Here is a 23,230-nt window from a genome sequence, read left to right as displayed (position 1 = left end):
CAGAAGTCCAAATATTTGAGTGAAAGGTGCCTTTGTAATAAAGACTTCAGAGCTCGCTGAGCTCATTATACAACTCCTCTTAAAATACTTACCGAGAGACGAGAGCCAGCCCGTGCCCTGGCTACAGTCTCCTTCTCCTTCTCCGACACTCTTCTCTGCACTGCCTGGAAGTTATTTAAGGCCGCAGAGAAGTCATTCATTAAACGCTCCTTCTGCAATTTCTGTTGGCGCTAAAGAATTGAAATAAGATAACTAGTTATTCAAATATCTACTGACGAGACAATCCACAAAGCACGGAGCTTCAGGAGGCCCCTATCTCCAGTGTTCAGACAGATTACCCAGTCCAGCCCCTGCCAATGCCAGATCATTCCCTACCATGGGGTTCTCTAGTTTAGCTTTACATTTAGAGAGTGAGGAAACTTTCCTGCAGACACTTCCAGAATCTAGTACATTGCAACCCATTATTCCTAGTCATACCACATGGACTGCACTAAATAATCAGCCAGTCTCGGGTTAACAAGATTCAGATACCTGTAGGCCTAAGTCTCCTGCAGATCCCTCAGTAACTCATTTAGTCACGTTAGAAGAATTTAACCCCATCTTTTCCTGGCAAGTGAATCCTACAAAAGCTGGAGGATGGTCAGCGACTTTCTTCAAGTTCCCTCTACTTTGTCAATATTTCTTTTCATATGGAATAATGTGTTCCCTATATGATTACAACAGAGCTGTACATGGGGACTGACCTTCCTGTTCCATAAACTGCCTCTGTATGCAGCCCTGGGCCTGGTCCACTTAAAATTTAGGTCAGCATAGCTACTTCCTACATCATTCAGGAGTGTGAAAATTTCACATCATTAAGCACCATAGCTACACCGACTTAACCCCTGCTGCAGACGTGGCTAGGTTGATGGAAGAATGCTTCCGTTTATTTAGCGATCACTGTTCAGGGAGGTGGATTTAATACAGTGATGGAAAACCCTTCCGTCGCTGTAGGAAGTGTCCACACTTCAGCACCATAGCTGTGCTGCTGTTGCATCCATAGTGTAGACAAGCCCCTAGAGTGCTGCATTTTCCACAATACAAGATTGCATTTAGTTTGCGGTCTATTATCCCTTAATCTCGTGGGATTACTGCTTTCCTTCTCTTTGTTTCTGCTTGTTTTTCTCCAGATTTATTAGCTATATTTCCCTCCAAGGCAAGTCTCATTTTACTTTTTCCATATTTCTCATATTTGTTTAGTTTGGTTGATTTCTGTCCTCACTAGGGTTGAACTCTTCCCTTTTTTTGTATCATGTACTAGTTTAATTAAATGTGCCATGCACGCCCCTCTTCCAGATCATTAAGGATGTTAACTAAGATCAGGGCAGATTTGTGTGGTACCCACTATACAGGTTTCCTACAACTTGAGACAGTACTGTTTATTACCCAGTTTATGATCCTTCAGTCAGTTCTTATCCACATTTCAACATTCCCATTAAGCAAATATGAATAATTTTTCAAACAGTTTTATGAGAAGGCATTTGATGCAGTAGCATAATCCAATGAAGCCTGTTCAGATAGTTAAAAGTTGCAGTCCTTTCTTCTGGGAAGAATCTTGCCATACTGATTCAGGCTTTCATGAACTCTTGGCTGGGATGCTGAAAAGTAATTATTGGCACTTCCAGCAAGAGACATTCACATATTGCAACTATTACTCCATATGTAGGGCCCTACCAAATTGACAGTCCATTTTGGTCAATTTCACGGCGATAGGATTTTAAAAATAGTAAATTTCATGATTTCAGCTATTTAAGTCTGAAATTTCACCGTGTTGTTATTTTAAGGATCCTGACCCATAAAGAAGTTGTGGGGAGGGGATTGCAAAGTTGGGGGGGGGGGGGTTTGCGTTACTGCTACAATGGCGCAGCCTTCAGAGCCGGGCAGCTTGAGAGCGGCAGCTGCTGGCCAGGAGCCCAGCTCTGAAGACAGAGCACAGAGGTAAGGACAGCACGGTATGGTATTGCCACCCTTACTTCTGCGCTGCTGCCTGCAGAGCTGGGCCCTCAGTCAGCAGCCGCCGCTCTCTGGCTGCCCAGCTCTGAAGGCAGCAGTGCAGAAGTAAGGGTGTCATGGTATGGTATTGCCGCCCTTACTTCTGCACTGCTGCTGGCAGGGTGCTGCCTTCAGAGCTGGGTGCCCGGCCAACAGCCGCCACTCTCCAGCCACCCAGCTCCGAAAGCGCAGAAATAAGGGAGGCAATACTGCAGCCCCCCTAAAATAACTTGCAATCCCCCTGCAACTCCCTTTTGGGTCAGGACCCCCAATTTGAGAAACATTGGTCTCCCCCGTGAAATCTGTATAGTATAAGGTAAAAGCACACAAGTGACCAGATTTAATGGTGGGAGACCAGATTTCATGGGCTGTGATGTGTTTTTCATGGCTGTGAATTTGGTAGGGCCCTATCCATATGGCAGCATAACTTGTCAAGGACTTCTCGTCCACTAGAGGGAAACTGAATTGCACATGTTGAACGACTATACAGAGCATGGAATTTCAGTCTTACTTACAACTGGTATTTAAGCCTTTAAATTTAGGATCAGGTTGAGGCAACATCTGCTGCCCCCCATCTGCTGCTGCAGATCATCCCGTAATGGCATTTTGAAGAGGATGGCTGACAAGATTTTCCTTCATCGAGCACTCTTCCCATGGATATGCCTCAGCACATGAGCATCACCCTTTCAGTCAAGGCTCAAAACTGCATCCTTTATCACAAAATTCAGCAGGAGAGAGCTTGGGACTTATCTATTTAAGGTTTATATTTTGTTTACGCCAGGCCTGTCTCCTTAGTTCCCATGGAGATGTGTTACCTTTTGTTGTGTGTTAGACAGAATCATAGAATATCAGGGTTGGAAGGGACCTCAGGAGGTCATCTAGTCCAACCCCCTGCTCAAAGCAGGACCAATCCCCAACTAAATCATCCCAGCCAGGACTTTGTCAAGCCTGACCTTAAAAACCTCTAAGGAAGGAGATTCCACCACCTCCCTTGGTAACCCATTCCAGTGCTTCACCACCCTCCTAGTGAAAAAGTTTTTCCTAATATCCAACCTAAACCTTCCCTATTGCAACTTGAGAGCATTACTCCTTGTTCTGTCATCTGGTACCACTGAGAACAGTCTAGATCCATCCTCTTTGGAGCCCCCTTTCAGGTAGTTGAAAGCAGCTATCAAATTCCCCCCTCATTCTTCTCTTCTGCAAACTAAACAATCCCAGTTCCCTCAGCCTCTCCTCGTAAGTCATGTGCTCGAGGCCTTTGGGCAGGGAACCTCATAAGATGACTAGAGTTTCCCACTACCTTCCCATGGAAAGGCAAGGGCATTCAAATGCACATTAGAATTATAAAGAGACTTGATGTTGGCCAACAAATGCTCCACTATGCAGCATTTTGGTACAATTTTGCATTGCCTATAATTTAGCTTCTTCGCCACAGTCAGCTATCCCTTACAGCAAATAGCTTCTAAATGCCTTTTAAGATACTAAGTAACAGTTCTGAATACACAGCCCAATTATATTTTAATGCTATAGTGCTGCCATAATGCCAGGGGTGAGTGGGCGAAGGATAGAGCCACTATATAGCAATAGCGAGCCCCTTCTCCAAGCAGCTCTGCAGGTTTCTGGTAAGAAGCTGGAGAAATCTGGAGCTGGAACGGGCCTTCTGTTTCCTCTGGTTATGTCAGCTGGGAATGAGGAGTTTGGGGTGCAGGAGGGGGCTCAGGGCTAGGGTAGAGGGTTGGGGTGTAGGGGGTGAGGGCTCTGGCTGGGGGTGCAGGCTCTGGGGTGAGGCCCGGGATGAGGGGTTTGGGGTGCAGGCTGCCCCAGGGCTATGGTGGGGAGAGAGGACTCCCCCAGCTCTTTCTCCCCGCAGTAGCACCTGGGCTTGGGGGGAGGGGTGCCTCTCCCTGGCCGTGGCAGTTCCAGCAGGCCAGGGCCGGGGGAGGGGCTCCTCTCCCCTGCAGTTCTGGAGGGGCTGGGCTGGGGGACCTGCGCGGCCCTAAATAGCCTGTTGCACGGCCGCGCAGCTTACAGGGAACCTAGCTGTGGGCTGTAATACTTTGGTCTAATTTCCCTTGTCAGGTTTAATCTATGGATGCCCTCTGACATACTGCTATTTGAAGTGGTGGTACACTATGGCCAGGTCTACACTACCGCGGTAGTTCGACAGCTGGCAATCGAACTTCCGGGTTCGATTTATCGCGTCTGGTCTGGACGCGATAAATTGATCCCGGAAGCGCTCGCCGTCGACTGCGGTACTCCAGCTCGGCGAGAGGAGTACTGCGGAGTCGACGGGGAGCCTGCCTGCCGCGTGTGGACCGCGTCTGAATCGCGGTAAGTTCAAACTAAGGTATGTCGACTTCAGCTACGTTATTCACGTAGCTGAAGTTGCGTACCTTAGTTCGAATTTGGGGGTTAGTGTAGACCAGGCCTATGAGTGCACTGTGGAACTCCCATTGCACTGCAACAGTGTCCACATGGGATAGAAGTGTGCAGCAAGCTGGTGCGCTGTAGAGTCAGACCCTGGCTTGCTGTGCAGTAATGTCCATTGTGGGCAAGCTCTCAATGGCAGAGCCAGAATTAGAACTCGGAGGTTCCAGGATCATTCAGCCATGGTAAACCCATGAGACAGCTGCTGATCAGGATGCCAATGGATTAAAGACCCTCTTCGTTACAAGAAGACTTCCTAGTTTACACTACACCAAGAAGCCTGTCACATCACTGTGACAGAATGATCATAGATGCAGGTTGTGTTCCAATGTCTTTTGGGATACAGTCTCAGCACAGAAATCCATGCATGCCGAAAGTCAAACTTTGTGTTCTACAGACACAAGTGAGATGGGGCACTGAGAACTCCCTGGCTTCACTCACCATTTTAAAGCATCCCTATACAATTCTGTATCGGGGGTAGCCGTGTTAGTCTGTAGCCACAAAAACAACGAGGAGTCTGGTGGCACGTTAAAGACTAACGGATATATTTGGGCATAAGCTTTCGTGGGTAAAAAAACTCACTTCTTCAGGTGCTCTCTGCTCTCTTTAGACAGAGGCCACCCTATCAGATGACCTAGATTTGCTAGTTCATACTTGTCCTGTAATGACACAAGTTATTGTGTTTCTTTCTTAAGAAAATATTAGGATAATTTTTCTTCCTTTCCACTAAAGCTTCACCCCACAAACCTGTTCAGAAGCAGATAAGGGAAGTGGCAGAGATCCCAGCTCTTTTAGGTACTCGTTTGTCTCCTTGGCGAGCCGGTTTGCAGAATGCTGTAACTGTTGTCTAAAATAAAAATACAAGCTTATGTAGTTTCCTCTGAACTAATTTATTAGTATAGTTTCCAAACAATTAACATTTGTCACCGTACCACATAAGGGTTCCAAAATCATGCACATTTAAGTGGCACATTATGACAATTCAAATGATTACAGCTCTATGTTTACAACTGTCAGGTTATCCCAGGAAGTTCCACCTGCACTTATGGCACTAAATCAGGGGTCGGCAACCCACGGCACACGTGCCAAACACGGCACGCGAGCCGATTTTGAGTGGCATGCAGCTCCCTGCCGCGGTCCCGGCCCCCAGCCCCACTCAGCCCTCCCGCCCACCGCTCTCCCCTGTGGGGGCAGGAGGCAGAAGCTTGGTTCTGCGGCAGCCAAGCTTCCCCCCTCTCCCTCTTCTTCCCCCAGTGGTGCTTTCCTGCCCCTCCTCCTCTCCGTCCCTGCGCCAATCAGCTGATGGCCTTGGCGAGGGGGAGGGGGAGGAGCGGCAGCGTGCACACAGCTCTGTAGGGGATGCAGAGAGAGGTAGGGACGGAGCCTGGGGGAAGGGGGTGGAACAGGGCATATCCCTTCCAGCCCCCTGCCTTGAGCCGCTCAGGGCAGGGGGCTGGGAGCACCCCCACGAGCTGAGCACCCCAGCCTTCTGCCCTGCACCCCCCCAGCCCTCTGCCCTGATCTCTGAACCCCCCCACACACACCCCAGCCTTCTGCCCTGAACCCCCTCCCCCAGCCCTCTGCCCTGACCCCTGAAACACCCCCCCCCCCCCCAAGGTCTGGTGTCCCGGCCGCAGGCCCTGATCAGCCCTCTGCCGGCCTAGGTGAACAGAACCCCAGGCTGGCAGCGAGCTGAGCAGGCTGGTGGCGTAAGATCAGCATTTTAATTTAATTTTAAATGACGCTTCTTAAACATTTTGAAAACCTTGTTTACTTTACATACAATAGTTTACTTATATAATATAGACTTAGAGAAAGAGACCTTCTAAAAACGTTAAATGTATGACCGGCACGCGAAACCTTACATTAGAGTGACTAAATGAAGACTCGGCACCCCACTTCTGAAAGGTTGCCGACCCCTGCACTAAATAATCATAGAATGTCAGGGTTGGAAGGGACCTCAGGAGGTCATCTAGTCCAACCCCCTGCTCAAAGCAGGACCAATCCCCAGACAGGTTTTTGCCCCAGATCCCTAAGTGGCCCCCTCAAGGATTGAACTCACAGCCCTGGGTTTAGCAGCCAATGCGCAAACCACTGAGCTCGCCCTCCCCCCAGGAGTTCCCATGCCAAGAGGGAAGAGAATTCTTAAAGAGTCTGCAGAAGCTTATTAGTATCAGAATCAAATAACTAGAATAGTCTTTACCTGACGAGCCCCAAGGACCGTCTCCTCAGTAAGGAGCTGCAGGCGTTAAGACACTGCATAGCAGACAGCACCTTCCTTTGCTCAAGGTGACAGGAGGAACTGACTTCTAACTTTTGCATTAGGGTGCATTTGTAGCTTCAGTTTGCACATATTTTGTTGACATGTTACTTAAAGGGGACACAACCTAGCTACATTAAAAATAGTATTTAAGGTCGTTTCAGGTTCTACATCTGCTCTAGACCCCCTACCAAACCTTGTGGTTCAGCGGTCACTAAGATGTTTCTTTCCTCCTTATTGCTGTAAGGCAGCGGTTCTCAGCCAGGGGTCCAAGGCCCCCTGGGGGGCTGGGAGCAGGTTTTAGGGGGGCCACCAAGCAGGGCCAGCATTAGCCTCACTGGGGCCCAGGGCAGAAAGCCGAAGCCCTGCTGCATAGGGTTGAAGCCCAGGCCCTGAGCCCTGCCACCTGAGGCTGAAGCCGAAATCTGAGCAATGTAGCTTTGTGGGGGCTCCTATGGCATGAGGACCCCCAGGCAAGTGGCCTGCTTGCTACCCCCTAACCAGGGCCGGCTCTAGGTTTTTTGCCGTCCCAAGCAAAAAAAATTTTGGCTGCCCCCCGGCCCAGCCCTGGGCTCCTCGCTGCACCCCCCTGCCGCCCCAGCCCTGGGCTCTCCCCCCCCGACCCACACCCCCCTGCCGCCCCAGCCCTGGGCTCTCACCCCCCGCACCCGCACCCCCCCTGCCGCCCCAGCCCTGGGCTCCTTCCTATCCCCCCACCATTGCCCCACACACACACCTCCTGCCGCCCCAGCCCTGGGCTCTCCCCCCCACATGCACCCTCCTTCTGCCGCAGCCCTGGGTCACTGGTAACTCGCTCCCAGGGCAGGTCACTCAGCAGGAATTTTAGATGTGCACAGAACACAGACAGGATTGGTTCCCATACGGTTACAGAACTGCAGTAAAGTGGAACAATTTTCAGCTTGTGAGATTGGAGGATAGCTGGATGCATATTATAAGGCTGTCCTACATAAATGAGGAAAAGTTCAGGTGCCTTTATTATTCTTTTGTTCCACTCTTTCTTTCTATGGGGAATTTGGCAATGCAATATCACTGTCTTCCTTTTAAACAAACAAACAAAAAAAAAGCAATGGCTGTTGAAAATAGCAATTCCAGTCCTAATAACCACTGGGAAGCATTTCTTGCTCAATTTTATCCTACTTTTTCTACAGCAAGTTACAGTGGATCAGTATATTTGATTTGGGAGAAATGAAGTAACAGCCGCCCAAACTGAGCTTGAGCACTCCTGAATTTTGAGGTGTTCAAATCTGGAAGGCAGGTGCTGGGGGGGGGGGGAGGGGGGGGCCTGTGGCTCCGCAGGGGAGCACGGCAGCATGTATGCAGCAGCGTGTCTGGCGCTGCGTGAAGCCAGACACGCTGGTCTGAGTGGCACGGTAAGGGGGCTGGGGGGTTGGAGAAGGGGTAGGGGGTTCCATGGGGGCAGTCAAGAGACAGGGAGCAGGGGGGGTTGGATGGGGCGGAGGTTCAGGGGGGGCAGTCAGGGACAGGGAGAAGGGGGGGTTAGATCGGTCGGGGGTTAGATGGGTCAGGGGTTCAGGGGGGGCAGTCAGGGGACAGGCAGCAGTTGGATAGGCATGGGAGTCCCAGGGGTTTGTCAGGGGACAGGTAGGGGGTGGGGTTCTAGGGGGGAAGTTGGGGGGGTCTCAGGAGGGGGCAGTTGGGGACAAGGAGAAGGGAGGCTTAGATAGGGGGTGGGGTCCCGGGAGGGGGCAATCAGGGGACAAGGACCAGTGGGGCTTAGATAGGGGGTGGGATCCTGGGGGGCAGTTAGGGGCAGGGGTCCCGGGAGGGGGTGATCAGGGGACAGGGAGCAGGGGGGGTTGGATGGGTTGGGGTTTCTGTGGGGGGTAGTCGGAGGGAGTGGATGGTAGCAGGGTGGGGCTACCCTCCCTCCCCATGAAGTGTTCTATTTTTTGAAAGTTAAAATATGGTATCCCTACTCACAGTGCAGCTCTCCATTCATAGCAGGCTGCAGCATGAGGTCTCAGCTTCCTCACTCCCTCCCCCTCTTTCCTGTTGGTAGTGGCCAAGGGAATGCTGGGAAATGTAGTTCTTTCCCTGCTCCAGGGCTGGCTCTATAGGCAGGGAGCTAACCAAGGAACTACAGCTCCCAGGGCCCCCTGTTGGTTCTCAGCTCCCATGCTGGACCCCTGCCGCCCCTGCAAATGGGCTGCCCCAAGCACGTGCTTGCTTTGCTGGTGCCTAGAGCCGCCCCTGCCCTTAATGCCAGCCCTGGCTTTTATACACAGAAACCCCATTATTGTGGCGCAAGTGGGCCGTGGAATTTTTATAGCATTTTGGGAGGGGGTCTCAGAAAGAAAAAGGTTGAGAACCCCTGCAGTAAGGGACACAAAAAAGCTGGGGAAATGGCACACATCATAAAACAGCAAGAATGAGAATATCAAGTGCACAGAACAGCTGCTTATTCAAATCTTTCCACTAGTCATCTAAGGAAAACATTTTTAGACAGAAGTGTAATTCTTTAAATGCTGACTGGGTCCCAATTTTTGCTTAGTGGTTTTGCTTTCATTTTGGTGACCATGAACAATGATTGCCATGCCCATCGTAACGTGACACACATAAGCCATGGCAATTGGGGGGGGGGGGGGGGGGGGGAGGGGAAGAGAGAGAAAAGAAAATTGGCTCTTCAGTTAGTGGTTACACTGGGTGCGCCTATGAATACTATTGTCCCAGCAAGTTAGGATGGTCCCAGAATGCTTTGCTATAAGAAGTCATGATCTTCTATAATAGACAGCCAACCATAACCTATGAAAAGTCCTTAGTTGCACAAACACAGTTCTGCTTTAGCATACCCAGACAATTCACCACTGGAAACTCTACATATCATTAGTATGCCAAGCATATGATCTACATTAAATTCCTGTTACAAAGTTTCCAGACACCTTGTTGTAATTTGTAGTGTTTTCTGCCCTAGGAAGGAGGATTTGGAAGGAATTAACTAATTAACTAACCAAGAGTGCTATCACTGCATAGATTAAGCTTCCTACGAGTTTCACTCTCCTGCCACATGCACACAGAACATAGTGGTGGGTCAGAGCATAAGATGGGAAAAGGAAGGAAAGGGATACAAAAATAAGCACTAGGCAATAAGTTCATTGCGTGCCCATAAGACACCAAGAAGAAAGCTATCAACCATATAGCCCAATGGATGTACAGGACTAAGCAGTCAGGTTTAGTAGAGTTTGTGTTGCCTCATTGCATATTCTAGCCCACAGCAGGTAAACTATAGTGATGCTTGAGAAGTTAATTTGATGGTTGTGTTGACTCTGATTTCCCTGCATTTTTCTACCAATACACTTGGAAGTGTCACCCTAGAATGCACTATTTGTTAAGTACCAATAATCCCTTCAAGTGAAAGCTGAGGGTTTTTCTATAACAGAACTACACTAACTGGAAACTAGATTCATTAGACTGCCACCAATGATTAGTTATTTAATCCAGCCATTAAATCCAGATCAAATCAACTAAGATCTAGTTGAAGCACTCAAGCATTAGCAGCTGTGTCCTGCTTACATTCTGAAAAAGTTTAGAATGTTCTGCACTTCATATGGAATGTTATAAACATGTTCGATAGCCACCCAGGTGTCTATTAAACATAGCAGCCCTCAGATTTGTACTGAGCAGCTCGGAATGACAAAACAGAGACTACAGGAAGAGAGGGGGCTCCCTTTTATAAGTAGGAACCTTGTCACTGGAAATGGAAATCCCATCCTGTAACAGATTTCATCTGACAAATTTTTCATCCCCAAAAGAGAAAGTCAAAACCATCAGATTTTTCATGGGAAGGGATTTCCAGAAAATTCTGTTCGGGGAGAGCCAAACCAGAAGCTTTTGGTTTGCTGGCTGGCCACCCAGAAGACTCTTTGCCTACAGGTAGAAACTGAAACTGACTAAAGCCTTCCAGGCAGGCAGCCAGGGAGCCTTCATTTAGATTTGGACGCAACATGGAAGGTGGCAGTTATGGGTTATAAGCTCTCACTTGACTGGCGTAGAGGAGGGCGCCACAGGTCACCTTCAATGGTAGGAGGAATCACTGTGTTCTATTGGTCAGCCACTGCCCGCCACAAAGCCGGCAGACCCCGGACAGTCAAGTGCTGACCCGCCATGGTCTGTCCGCCTCCTGGGGTGCGTGGGGCTAAACCAAAAGTTGAAATCCAGATTGAAACCTTGCACCTGACAAAAATAAGAAACCAAGAACTTTCCAACTTGGAAACTGGAATGTCAGGACCACTTGTCCGGGATTGACCAATGATGACCTACAATACACAAACAGCATACAGAAGTCAGCTTTGATAGACCGTGAGCTGTACACACTCAATGTTGACATTGCAGCATTTCAGGAAACAAGACTTGCAGATAATGGTTCTGTCAAGAGACCCATTATACCTTATTTTGGCAAGGTAAAAGCAGTGAAGAAAATCGTCTGCACGGTGTTGGTTTCGCTGTGAGAAACAAGTAGGTAAAGCTCCTAGAAACATCCATTGGGAAGTCAGAGCGTATCATCTCACTTAAACTTCAGATGACCATCGGCTCTGTGACCATCATTAGTGCCTATGCACCAACACTCAAATCTAACCCCAAGGAGAAGGATACATTTTACGACTCTTTGCATCAAGTCATCAAAAGAATACCATCAACTGAGCAACTTTTCCTCCTTGCTGACTTTAATGCAAGAGTTGGTGCAGACAACAACTCATGGCCAGATTGCCTAGGACATTTTGGCATTGGCAAGATGAATGAGAATGGCCAACGACGTCTTGAATTCTGCGCCCAAAACAAATGTGCATTTCCAATTCATATTTTACAGGAAAAGAGTGCCACAAAGTGTCATGGCGACATCCACGATCAGGCCACAGGCACCAATTAGACCTTGTTATTGTCAGGAGGAAAGACCTACCCTTAGTGCAGAACACTCGCACGTTCCACAGCGCTGATTGTGACACTGACCACTCCTTGATTATTAGCAAAGTGAAGATTACAGCCGAGAAACAACATAGAGCAAAACCTAGGAGCAAGCCCCAAATCAATGCTATTAACACTGAAAACCACAGGAAATGCCAGGAGTTTGTGAAGACTTTTGAACTTTGCGTGAATCATAGAATATCTGGGTTGGAAGGGACCTCAGGAGATCATCTAGTCCAACCCCCTGCTCAAAGCAAGACCAATCCCCAGACAGATTTATGCCCCAGATCCCTAAGTGGCCCTCTCAAGGATTGAACTCACAACCCTGGGTTTAGCAAGCCAATGCTCAAACCACTGAGCTATTCCTCCCCCCTTAAAAAAAAAAAATGCATGGGAAGTCATTACCGGAGAAGGCAGAGGAATTTTGGGAAGATTTAAGAACAATAATCCATGAAGTATATAAAAGGTTGTTACAAGGAGGAGGGAGAAAAATTGTTCTTCTTAATCCCTGAGGATAGGACAAGAAGCAATGGGCTTAAGTTGCAGCAAGGGCAGTTTAGGTTGGACATTAGGAAAATCTTTCTAACTGTCAGAGTGGTTAAGCACTGGAATAAATTGCCTAGGGAGGTTGTGGAATCTCCATCATTGGGGATTTTTAAGACCAGGTTGGACAAACACCTGTCAGGGATAGTGTAGATAATACTTAGTCCTGTCTTGAGTGCAGGGGATTGGACTAGATGACCTCTCAGCCCTTCCAGTTCTATGATTCTATGAAACAGCTTTAGCTACATTTGGGGGACAGAGACCATCAAAAAAGGTCTGGTTTGAAGAAAATGAAGCAGAACTATTACCTCTCATCAACATTAAGAACACAGCCTCTATCTGGAACACAACAAGAAATCAACAAAGTACCAAAGTGAGACTTTGACATGCAAAAACCGAGGTACAGCGTGCAAGCAGACATTGTACAAATCATTACTGGATCAAGGTCTGTGAAGAGACAGACAGCCTCAGACACAGGAAACCTCACAGTCACGTATGACGGCCTGAAGAAAGCTCTAGGTCCCACTGTCAACAAGGTTGCCCCTCTCAAATCACACAGCAGTGAAATCATTATAGATAAAAGCAAGCAGTTGTCTTGTCGGGTTGAACACTATTCAGAGCTATATGCACAAGAAAGAAACATCACTAGCGAATCACTAGACCAAATGCCAACTCTACAGGTCATGCCAGAACTAAATGTGGAGCCCACTGTAGAAGTGGGCAAGTGGCAAGGCTCCTGGAAAATATGGCATCCCAGCGGAAATCCTCAAGTGTGGGAAAGACAGCCTATTACCATATCTTCATCAGCTGCTACTTAAATGCTGGAAAGAGGGTGAAGTACCACAAGAGTTGCGCGATGCAAACATCATCACTTTGTATAAAAATAAAGGCGAAAAGGGCAATTGCAACAACTACAGGGGTATCTTGCTACTAAGCGCAGCAGGAAAAGCTTTTGCAAAAGTCATCTTAGTGCACTTACAACAACTGGCGAATTGTGTCTACCCTTAATCATAGTGTGGATTCAGGGCTGGAAGATCAACTATAGACAAGTATCAGGGGGTAGCCGTGTTAGTCTGTATCTACAAAAACAACAAGGAGTCTGGTGGCACCTTAAAGACTAACAGATTTATTTGGGCATAAGCTTTCGTGGGTAAAACTATAGACATGATATTTTCTCTTTGTCAACGCCAAGAAAAGTGCAAAAAGCAAAACTGACCATTGTACATCACTTTTGTGGACCTAACCAAAGCATTCGACAGTCAGCAGAGCAGGTCTATTTGCAATACTAGAAAAGACAGGATGCCCACCAACCCTGTTAAGTCATACATTCATTCCACAACAACATGAGAGCAACTGTCCAGTTTGACAGGTCCACTTCGGACAGCTCTGAGATGAAAAGTGGAGTAAAGCAAGGATATGTTCTTGCCTCTACACTCTTTTGAATCTTCTTCCCGGTACTCTTGAACTGTGCGTTTAAGAACATGAAAGATGGAGTGCATCTCCACACAAGATCAGATGGGAAACTCTTCAACCTATCCCAACTTAAGTCAAACACCAAAGTCAAAAAGGTGCTAATCAGGGAACTTCTATTCGCTGATGATGCTGCCCTCATAGCTCACAATAAAGATCTACTACAAGAACTCATGGACTACATTTGAAGTGCCTGTCAGGCATTTGCTCTCACTATTAGCATCAAGAAAATGGTTGTATTAGAATAGGTGGGTTCCACAAGATCCTTCAATTATCCTACATGCAAACCAGCTAGTAATCGTCCAAAAGTTCAGCTATTTAGGTTCTACAGTGACCACCAACCTCTCACTGGATGAAGAGCTAAATGTTCGCATTGCAAAGGCTGCCACCACCTTTAGCAGACTGACTAAAAGAGCCTGGAACAACTCAAAAATGACCATCAAGACCAAAATGCTAGTGTACCAAGCTTGCATCCTCAGCACTCTCATGTATGGTGGGGAAACATGGATAACTTATGCTCATCAGGAGAAAAGGTTAAATAGTTTCCAACTACGTTGTTTACACCGTATACTCAACACCAAATGGCAGGATAAAGTCACCAATGCAGAGGTTCTTCAAAAGGCAAATTTACCAAGTGTGACAGCCCTGCTCAAGCAAAGATGTCTGCGCTGGCTAGGCCCTCTGAGTAGCTTGGAAGACGGATGCATACCCAAGGACATGCTATACAGGGAGCTATCGGAGGGAACAAGAACAACAGGACGTCCCAAGTTTCGCTATAAAGACACATGCAAGCGAGATATGAAGGAATTTGGAATTGATCCTGACCAATGGGAAATCTTGGCAAGTGATCGTAACAAGTGGCGCCATTGTCTTCATCAGGGTATCAAAGTCCATGCAGAAGCTGGTTCCTACAGCTTGAAGAGAAAAGAGCTCAGAGGAGGAAGCAAGCAGCTCCCAACCCAGATACATACATTTGCAATAACTGCCAAAAATCATGCAAATCTCGGATTGTCCAATTCAGTCATATGAGACATTGCAAACCATCTACATCATAGGCTGCAATTCCCAGAGTCTCTCGTAGACGAAAGGTTGCCAACAAGCCTTACCCAAGAGATTTCTTTGCACTGGAGTAAACCCAATGCAAATAAATTGGATATTTCTTTTCAAAGAATCTGTAACATGAGATTCTATGGCCATTTAGCTCACCTCTGGGTGTCAATGCAAGATTCTTCACTGCACATTTTCTAGATTTGATCAACTCTAATTTTAATGTCCAGAGAAACTGAGCTTCTTCCATTTCCTTTGGGAGATCATTCCATCATCAGGAGACCTCACAGTTGGGAAGGTTTTCATTTGATTTTTCCTTTTAATAATTTTCTCTTATTACTCCTAAGTTATTTCTCTACCACTCTGCTGCTTACACCCTTCAATTATTTGTATGCTTGTGTACAACTGTAGTCATTGCTTAGGACATGTCTACACTACAGAGTTTTGTCGACAAAAGTTATGCCGCTTTAATTAAACCACTGTTGCATGTCCACACTATGCTCCTTGCGTTGGCAGAGCACAGGCATACTAGCAGCTCTTGCATCGACACAGAGAGCAGTGCACTGCGGGTAGCTATCCCACTGTGCAACTGGCCGCAGGGTGCTTTGGGAAGGGTTTTCAATGCCTCATAGGGCAGGCACAGCGTCACATGATGCAGATTTCTTAATCCCATTGTTCCATGGGCATCCTACTAGATTGCCAGCTGCTTTTCAACTGAAATGGGGGGTGGGGAGGGGAGAAGGGGAGGGCATGTGTGGGGCGTGTGTGTGTAGAGACAGAGACAGACTGTTTTGGGGGAGTATATGAGAGTGGGGGAGGAGTGTGTATGTGAGAGAGACAGAGTGCGTGTTGGGGGAAGAGTGAGTGTGTCAGCATGCTGTCTCTAAATTCAGACAGCAACCGGAAGCATCCAGTCCTGAGGCAGGGAAAGGGAGATGTCTCCAACATCAGCCTCCATCCCCAGCTCTGCACAGCACAGCAGTCTCCCTCCCATCCCCTGCAGCAGCAGTCTGCCTGCCGCTGTGTTCCCAGTGCAGGGGAGAGCAGGATTCCACATTAACGATTTGCTCTTTGCTACCAGAATGGAGCAGCACATTCAGCTGTCAGAACTTCCCGGAGCTTTGAAAGGGGAAGGGCGTATGCCTTTGTAGCTGGAATCCAGGGCAGCCAAGTTCCTAACAATGAGCAGAGCGATCACGGTGGGTATTGTGGGATACTCGGGGAGGCCAGTTATGGCGACAGAATGAACAGCTGCAGCTACACTGACACTTTGTCATTTTAAATTTGCTGCAAAAAGCGTTATGCCTCTTGTCGAGGTGGTTTTATTTTGTCGCAAAACAGGAGAGTTTTGCCGACAAAACTAGCTTTGCAATGTGTTTTGTGTAGTGTAGACCAGGCCTTAGACAATCTATGTGTAATTGCCTTAGGTCGGACCTTCCAGACCCTTTGAGAATGTTGGTGGTTCTATCTGAACTCCCTGCGGTTTGTCATCCAGTGGTGTAGTCTTCTCTACAGTGTTTAAAGTTACATTAGGCATTTTGATTGCCATAACTTATTGCTGCTGATCATTCTCTTGCCTAGTCTTTTGGCATTACAGGTTTTTCTCCCCCTTCAGAATATTATCTTCTCATTATTTCTCCTAATTTAGGATCCAAGAATTTTGTTAGTGTGACATTTACTCTCTCTTCTAAATCATAAGTGAAGCTTAAAATAGTATCAGCTACATCACAGATCCTGCTCTAACCTGCAGAAGCCTGAACACAGCTTGATACATGGCTGTTAATCCCCCTTGTTTATGACCCTTCAACCAGTTTTTGATCCACATGACAGTGTCCATAGCAAGCAGATATTAATGGCTTTTGACTCCAGTACAACTACCAAATTCCCTTCATCCACCAACTTAGCCTTTTTGAGAGAACTAGAGTCATGTTTATGCCCTGCCACACCACACATACTCCCCCTCTACTGCCACCCTCCCACCCTGCAGAGTTTTGCTCAGGATACTGCTCACTAACCAGAAGAGACCCAGTCTATTTCCATCATATACATGCACACTTACGTGTTTGTTCAGGTAATACTTACAGGTTTTCCTGCAATTTGCTGGAGTCCTGTTTGGTTCCAAGCTGGCTCATCAAATTCTTTATCTGAGAAGCTGAGGAAAAGAGTTTACAATGGCTTGGTGATTTGCAAGGCAAGACCATTTTAAAACAACACAGACTCCTTGCTTATTTTTCTTGAAGTTCCCCTTCTAGCTGCATTACCATCTCTCCCACAGAAATGTTGCTATCAAAGTTTTGTTGAAGTAAGGCTTGCCCACCACTTTAAGATGTACCTGTACCTGTTGTCTCAATCTAGATGAAATAAATGGGCCGAAGATGTTAACATAACCCAGTCATTGTCCAACATTAAATAGTGTTAAACAAGGTCTGCTTAGTACCATAGCTAATACTATTAAAAACATTTTAACCTTTTATTAAAGATAAAGAAAAGAAGGAAAATCAGTGAAAGCATTTGAAAAGTAAAATATTAAATAAGGCCTCCATTTTAACAACATCCTGTTTCCGTTTCCCTTTAGCTGGAGAGGGTTTTAGCCCCCCCAGATTGAGTCTCTTTGAGGTGTCAGATGGCAATAACTGTCCTTTTAGGGAAGAGAGAAGATAGTTGAGAGGGGCTGGAGTTGTTATTGCTGCTGTTAAAGTTCAATCCCATTTCATCTCAGGTGGCACTGGAATTCAGCAGGAGCTGGTAGAAGTGGCCAAATGCTTCACTTTTGCACATTGAGAACACTCTTTATTGAAAATAACTTCCAGGCTAAATTTCTAAGCAGGCAAAAGTTACAGACCAATTGTCAAAACATACCTTACCCTAAATGCTTTTTATGTTAGACCAAGTGAGGGTGTTTGAAGTAGTCTGGTCATTGATTTGTAGAGTGCTTACAAGGGACTAGAGTTTTACTAAAGGGTTTAATAAAATAGAGGTGCACCACCAATTTAGAAAGTCACATTTATGAGTTTACCTGTTGATACAAACATCTAGTATTGCTATAAGAGAGAGGAAAGTTATTTCTCCAATTTGTTTAGTTTAGACCAGTGGTTTTCAAACTTATTTGATCGGGCCCTCCTTCTTTGCCTCTGTTGTAGTTTCCGTACCCCTCCCCCCCAAGTACATATACTACCCCCAGCTCTGAAGGCAGACCGGAGAGCAGCAGCTGCTGACAAGGCACCCAGCTCTGAACACAGAGCACAGAAGTTAGGTTGGAAAAGTGATATTTGTCAATATCACTTTTCACACCAGACTTGGTGCCCCATTGCCACCCTTACTTCTGCGCTGCTGCTGCCATCCCAGGGCTGAGAGCTCATCATGTCCAGGTGAGGGATTGTGGGGAGGGAAGGAGAGCCTGAGCCCAGGTGGCAGGGCTCCAGCTGTCCCCTTTATCCCCGCCTCCCAGGTGTGCACGACCCTTCTGCACGAGGCCCAGCCACCAGGGCTGACAGCCAGAACTCAAAAAAGCACACAGTTCGCGCCTCCCTTGACACATTCCCACGCCTCCTGGGAAGCCTGCTCCATAGTTTGAGAACCGCTGCTTTAGACAAAAAGTACTTTCAATAGTCAGTTTCATTATAGTCAATTTTTCCTGTGTGTGTTCGTGAAAGACAGCAAGAGGGAAGAGAAACGGTTACAAATACAAAAACATGGTTGTGAAGTTGCTGACGCTGTGAGGGACTCAGAGGCAGGTGCACAAGACTACTTTAGCCCTTTTTTTTTTTTTTTTTTTTATATAAACGGAGTAGTTTAAGTTCATGGTATACCTCTAAGCACTGTGGAGAACCTCAAGTAGCTACCCTTACCTACTACACCCAGCTCCAGCCCCCAGAACGCCAGTTCTGGAGCTGAACAACAGGAGTTGTTCATGATTTCTTAGCAAGCAGTGTAAAAATCTGAATGAACTTACAGGACAGATATTGCCTTTATAAAGCTGGCCTAAAGAAGAGTTTGAATTGGAGATTTAGTCAGTAAAGTGATCTGTTCCATGCAGAGTTCCCCAGCACAGTTTTTTGCCTGTGATGTTACCAACAATACATGCTCTTCATCAGTGGAAGCAGGAGACAGCAGCTACCGACTTTGGAGGAGTATGAAGGTATCTTTGCATTTCTGGTACTCCAGTTACTGGAGCGTTCTACTTGAGCTTTTAGAATATATTGTAGTTGCAGGTCATCTTTGAAAACTAGTGTCGCATTGGGAAGGAGGAAGAATCTTAGAAGATGTACATGAACAATCTGCATTTAAGTGGGCAGAACACGATTCTTCAAGTCTAGTTCTTCTTGTTGACTATTTCAGTTACAATCTTGTTACAGTGGGATTAGAATGCCACTGTTTTATCTTTTGAGAACATTGAGAGTCAGAATGGGGAGTGACAAGTGAATCAATTCCATCATACCAGAAGAACATTAGGTCCAGTCTACACAAAGAAGTTGCACTATTTAACTAAAACTGTAAATAAATTTAGTTTAGTTGGTGTGACTTCTTCATTTAGATTGTGTCTTGGATCAAGTCACTTATGTTGGATTTGCTCATGAGCCATACTGGAGTGTATTTAAACTATACTGATTTGCATTTAACAATGTCTTTTAATGTAATGCCTAACAGCACATATAGTACAATGTGGCTTTATGGAATAATTAAATGCTGGAACTCAGAACCTTGCCTGGGTAGCATGTTGATTTTCTGGAAGTTCTATTAGTTCTCACAGTACACAGTTGTGTAGTGAACTCCCCATGCACTAAATTCCCCTACCCGAAGGAGCCAAGTATCACAGATTTCATGCCAGAACAACTCTTGTAATGGGTCAGAAGTCTAACATCTTCTAGAGAATCAAAGAATCATAGAACTGGAAGGGACCTTGAGAGGTCATCTAGTCCAGTCCCCTGCACTCAAGGCAGGACTAAGTATTATCTAGACCATCCCTGACAGGTGTTTGTCCAACCTGCTCTTAAAAATCCCCAATGATGGAGATTCCACAACCTCCCTAGACAATTTATTCCAGTGCATAACCACTCTGACAGTTAGAAAGTTTTTCCTAATGTCCAACCTAAACCACCCTTGCTGCAATTTAAGCCCATTGCTTCCTGTCCTATCCTCAGAGGTTAAGAAGAACAATTTTTCTCCCTCCACTTTGTAAAAACCTTTTATGTACTTGAAAACTGTTATGTCCCTTCTCAGTCTTCTCTTCTCCAGACTAAACAAACCCAATTTTTTCCAATCTTCCCTCATAGGTCATGTTTTCTAGACCTTTAATAATTTTTGTTGCTCTTCACTGGACTTTCTCCAATTTTTCAACATCTTTCCTGAAATGTGGCACCCAGAACTGCACACAATACTCCAGTTGAGGCCTAATCAGTGTGGAGTACAGGGGAAGAATTATTTCTCGTATCTTGCTTACAATATTCCTGCTAATACATCCCAGAATGTTTGCTTTTTTTGCAACAGCATTACACTGTTAACTCTCATTTAGCTTGTGATCCACTATGACCCCCAGATCCCTTTCCGCAGTACTCCTTCCTAGGCAGTCATTTCCCATTTTGTATGTGTGCAACTGATTGTTCCTTCCTAAGTGGAATACTTGGCATTTGTCCTTATTGAATTTCATCCTATTTACTTCAGACCATTTCTCCAGTTTGTCCAGATCATTTTGAATTTTAATCCTATCCTCCAAAACACTTGCAACCCCTCCCAGCTTGGTATTGTCCGCAAACTTTATAAGTGTACCCTCTATGCCATTATCTAAATCACTGATGAAGATATTGAACAGAACCGGACCCAGAACCGATCCCTGCGGGACCCCACTCGTTATGCCCTTCCAGCATGACTGTGAACCACTGATAACTATTCTCTGGGAACGATTTTCCAACCAGTTATGCACCCACCTTATAGTAGCTCCATCTAGGTTGTATTTCCCTAGTTTGTTTATGAGAAGGTCATGCGAAACAGTATCAAAAGCTTTAATAAAGTCAAGATATACCACATGTACCGCTTCTCCCCCTATCCACAAGCTTGTTACCCAGTCAAAGAAAACTATCAGGTTGGTTTGACACAATTTGTTCTTGACAAATCCATGCTGACTGTTATTCATCACCTTATTTTCTTCTAGGTGTTTGCAAATTGATTTCTTAATTATTTGCTCCATTATCTTTCTTGGTACAGAAGTTAAGCCGACTGGTCTGTAATTCCCTGGGTTGTCCTTAGAAGTAAAGCTCAAAATAGTCTTAAAAGTGACAGAAAGCTTTCAGATAGTACTCTATGCACAGATGATCGAAGCCAAGAAAGGTGATGAATGTAGTATCTTCTGTTTAAAACCCACATAAATGGGGGAAATTGATTACAATGAAATTTACTACTGAAAGCACCTTTTGTCTAAAGTAACCAAAATGGAAAAGTAACTTCTCAGTCTGTTACAGTAATATTAGGCATTTGTATCAATAGATAAACTCAAGTTGATGGTGCCCCTTTATTTTATTAAGGCCTTTGATAAAACACATATTCCTTGACTATTTTGAGAAACTCTTGTGCTAGTCCCACACCTCATGTGCTGCTCTGTGTTGGCACTAGTCAGGTGTAATGATCTAATAAGGGGCATAGCAGCAGGAGAATTCTGTTCTGTTTCACCCAACTGGTCATGAAAAGAATTAAAGCAACGCAACACAAGAGAAGAGACAGACAGGTGAATGGGTGGGCAAGAGAACATGAAAAACCACACTATTTTTGTCTTATAGATATGAAGCCTTCACTGTCTCATGGGAGGAAGAGAAGCAGACATCGCAATGGAGGGAAGTCAGGGGCTGATGAAGAGAACTTCCAGGAAAACAAGTCCCTTGGAAAGTAAGGAATGGACTAGCTCAGGGGTAGGCAACCTATAGCACGCGTGCTGAAGGCGGCACGCGAGCTGATTTTCGGCGGCACTCACACTGCCCGGGTCCTGGCCACCGCTCTGGGGGGTTCTGCATTTTAATTTAATTTAAAATGCGTAAGAAGCTTCATTTAAAAAACCCTTATTTACTTTACATACAACACTAGTTTAGTTATATATTATAGACTTAGAAAGAGACCTTCTAAAAATGTTAAAATGTATTACTGGCATGCGAAACCTTAAATCAGAGTGAATAAATGGAAGACTTGGCACACCACTTCTGAAAGGTTGCTGACCCCTGCTCGTGTTAAGCCAGAGGGCCACCATACTGTCAAGGGATGACTAGCTGTTGCAGCAACATGGATGGGTGCGTCTGGCAAAGCAGGTTGATGAACATGGCCAATTACAAGGGAGCTGCTGTGGTTGATTGACCTCCTTCCCCGGCTGTGTTCAGTTACTTCAGGTCACTTAGATACCTGCTGACGTTTTTAGATTTTAGAAATTCCATATAACTCTTCCAAGAGATCAGTAGAACCTCTCCTGCAGACAACCAACTGCCTAGTAAGAAATACGTGATTCCAATTAGTTATCTACTTTGGAATTTCAATGAGTAGCTTGCCATCATTCATTATTTTCTATACTGGGAAAGAGGTGAAGAGAAACTGCAGTGCAAAGACAGACTACAGAAAAGGATGGAGAAGAAATTCAAGGGAGCTAGAGAGGCCAACGGTTTGGGTGCAGTATGAAGCAGCAGCGGGGTGAAAGCTGTGAGAACAGTTACTGACGGGGGGGGGGGGCAGAACTCGAAGGTGATGCCACAGCCATGGGGGAGGCAGGGAAGGGGCGTGTCAGGCACAGCAGGGGCAGGAATGTCAGCAGCAGGGTTTCGTGTGGCTCGGAAGGGGCTGGTCAAAGCCCGGGGCCCTGGGGAGGCGAGGGGGGCAGAGCTGTCAGCGCGGGGCGGGGCGGGCCAGGCCCTGGGCCGGCAGGAGGGAAGGAGCCGGGGCAGGGGCAGGGCTCAGGCTGAGAGGGACGCGGGCAGGCCGGCGGCAGGAGGAGGCTAGGAGTCGCGGAGGTGGAGGGGCGGCCGGGAGGCGAGAGCGAGGAAGGGCCGGGCCGGGCCGCGCCGCGCCGCACTCACTGTACTGAGCGATGCGCTGCACGTTAGCGCTGCAGGTCTGGATGATGCCGCTGAAGTCCCGGGGCGGAGGCTGCCCCTGGGGCCCCCCGGGCCGGCACGCGTCCAACGGGCCGTAGGACATGGCGAAGCCAGGCTGGGGCAAAGCGGTCCGGGTCAGGGCAGCCGGGAGCTCAGCTGAACTGGGCAGAGCACCGCCTCACCAACTGCGCGTGCGCCCTGGCACCCGGCACAAGGGACAGGCCGGCGCATGCGCACTCACTGCCTCGTCTCAGCGGTGGGCGGGAGGGTACTTGGGCGCCATGGTTACGGGGACACGGGGTCTGTGGGTCCCGAGACTTGTCCTGCCGGGAGCCCAAGGGCCGCGCCGCTCACAGGGGCCCAGCCCGGAGCTGGCCAGCCAGGCACTGGGCGCCCCGCCAGAGCCTGCGCGGTGACGGTCCGGGCCCTGCCTCGCCTGGGCATCCTA

General features: G+C 47.0%; 1 protein-coding gene across 1 annotated transcript in view; it reads right to left on the bottom strand.

The window, feature by feature from the left end:
• STX12 (syntaxin 12) overlaps positions 1–22,885 on the bottom strand; it is a 29,699-nt gene extending 6,814 nt beyond the window's left edge. Inside the window, exons 1-4 of the mRNA XM_065421722.1 lie at positions 22,765–22,885; positions 16,802–16,871; positions 5,206–5,305; positions 93–230 (exon numbers count right to left, since the gene is read on the bottom strand). Of these exons, the coding sequence (XP_065277794.1) occupies positions 93–230; positions 5,206–5,305; positions 16,802–16,871; positions 22,765–22,885 (429 nt within the window). The remainder of the gene's footprint in view (positions 1–92; positions 231–5,205; positions 5,306–16,801; positions 16,872–22,764) is intronic.
• Between the last annotated feature and the right edge of the window lie 345 nt (positions 22,886–23,230).

Source organism: Emys orbicularis, chromosome 23, assembly GCF_028017835.1.
Source record: "Emys orbicularis isolate rEmyOrb1 chromosome 23, rEmyOrb1.hap1, whole genome shotgun sequence".
Classification (NCBI taxonomy): Eukaryota; Metazoa; Chordata; order Testudines; family Emydidae; genus Emys; species Emys orbicularis.
The sequence above is the reverse complement of the archived record's forward strand: the minus strand, read 5'-3'. Positions and strand labels throughout refer to the sequence as shown.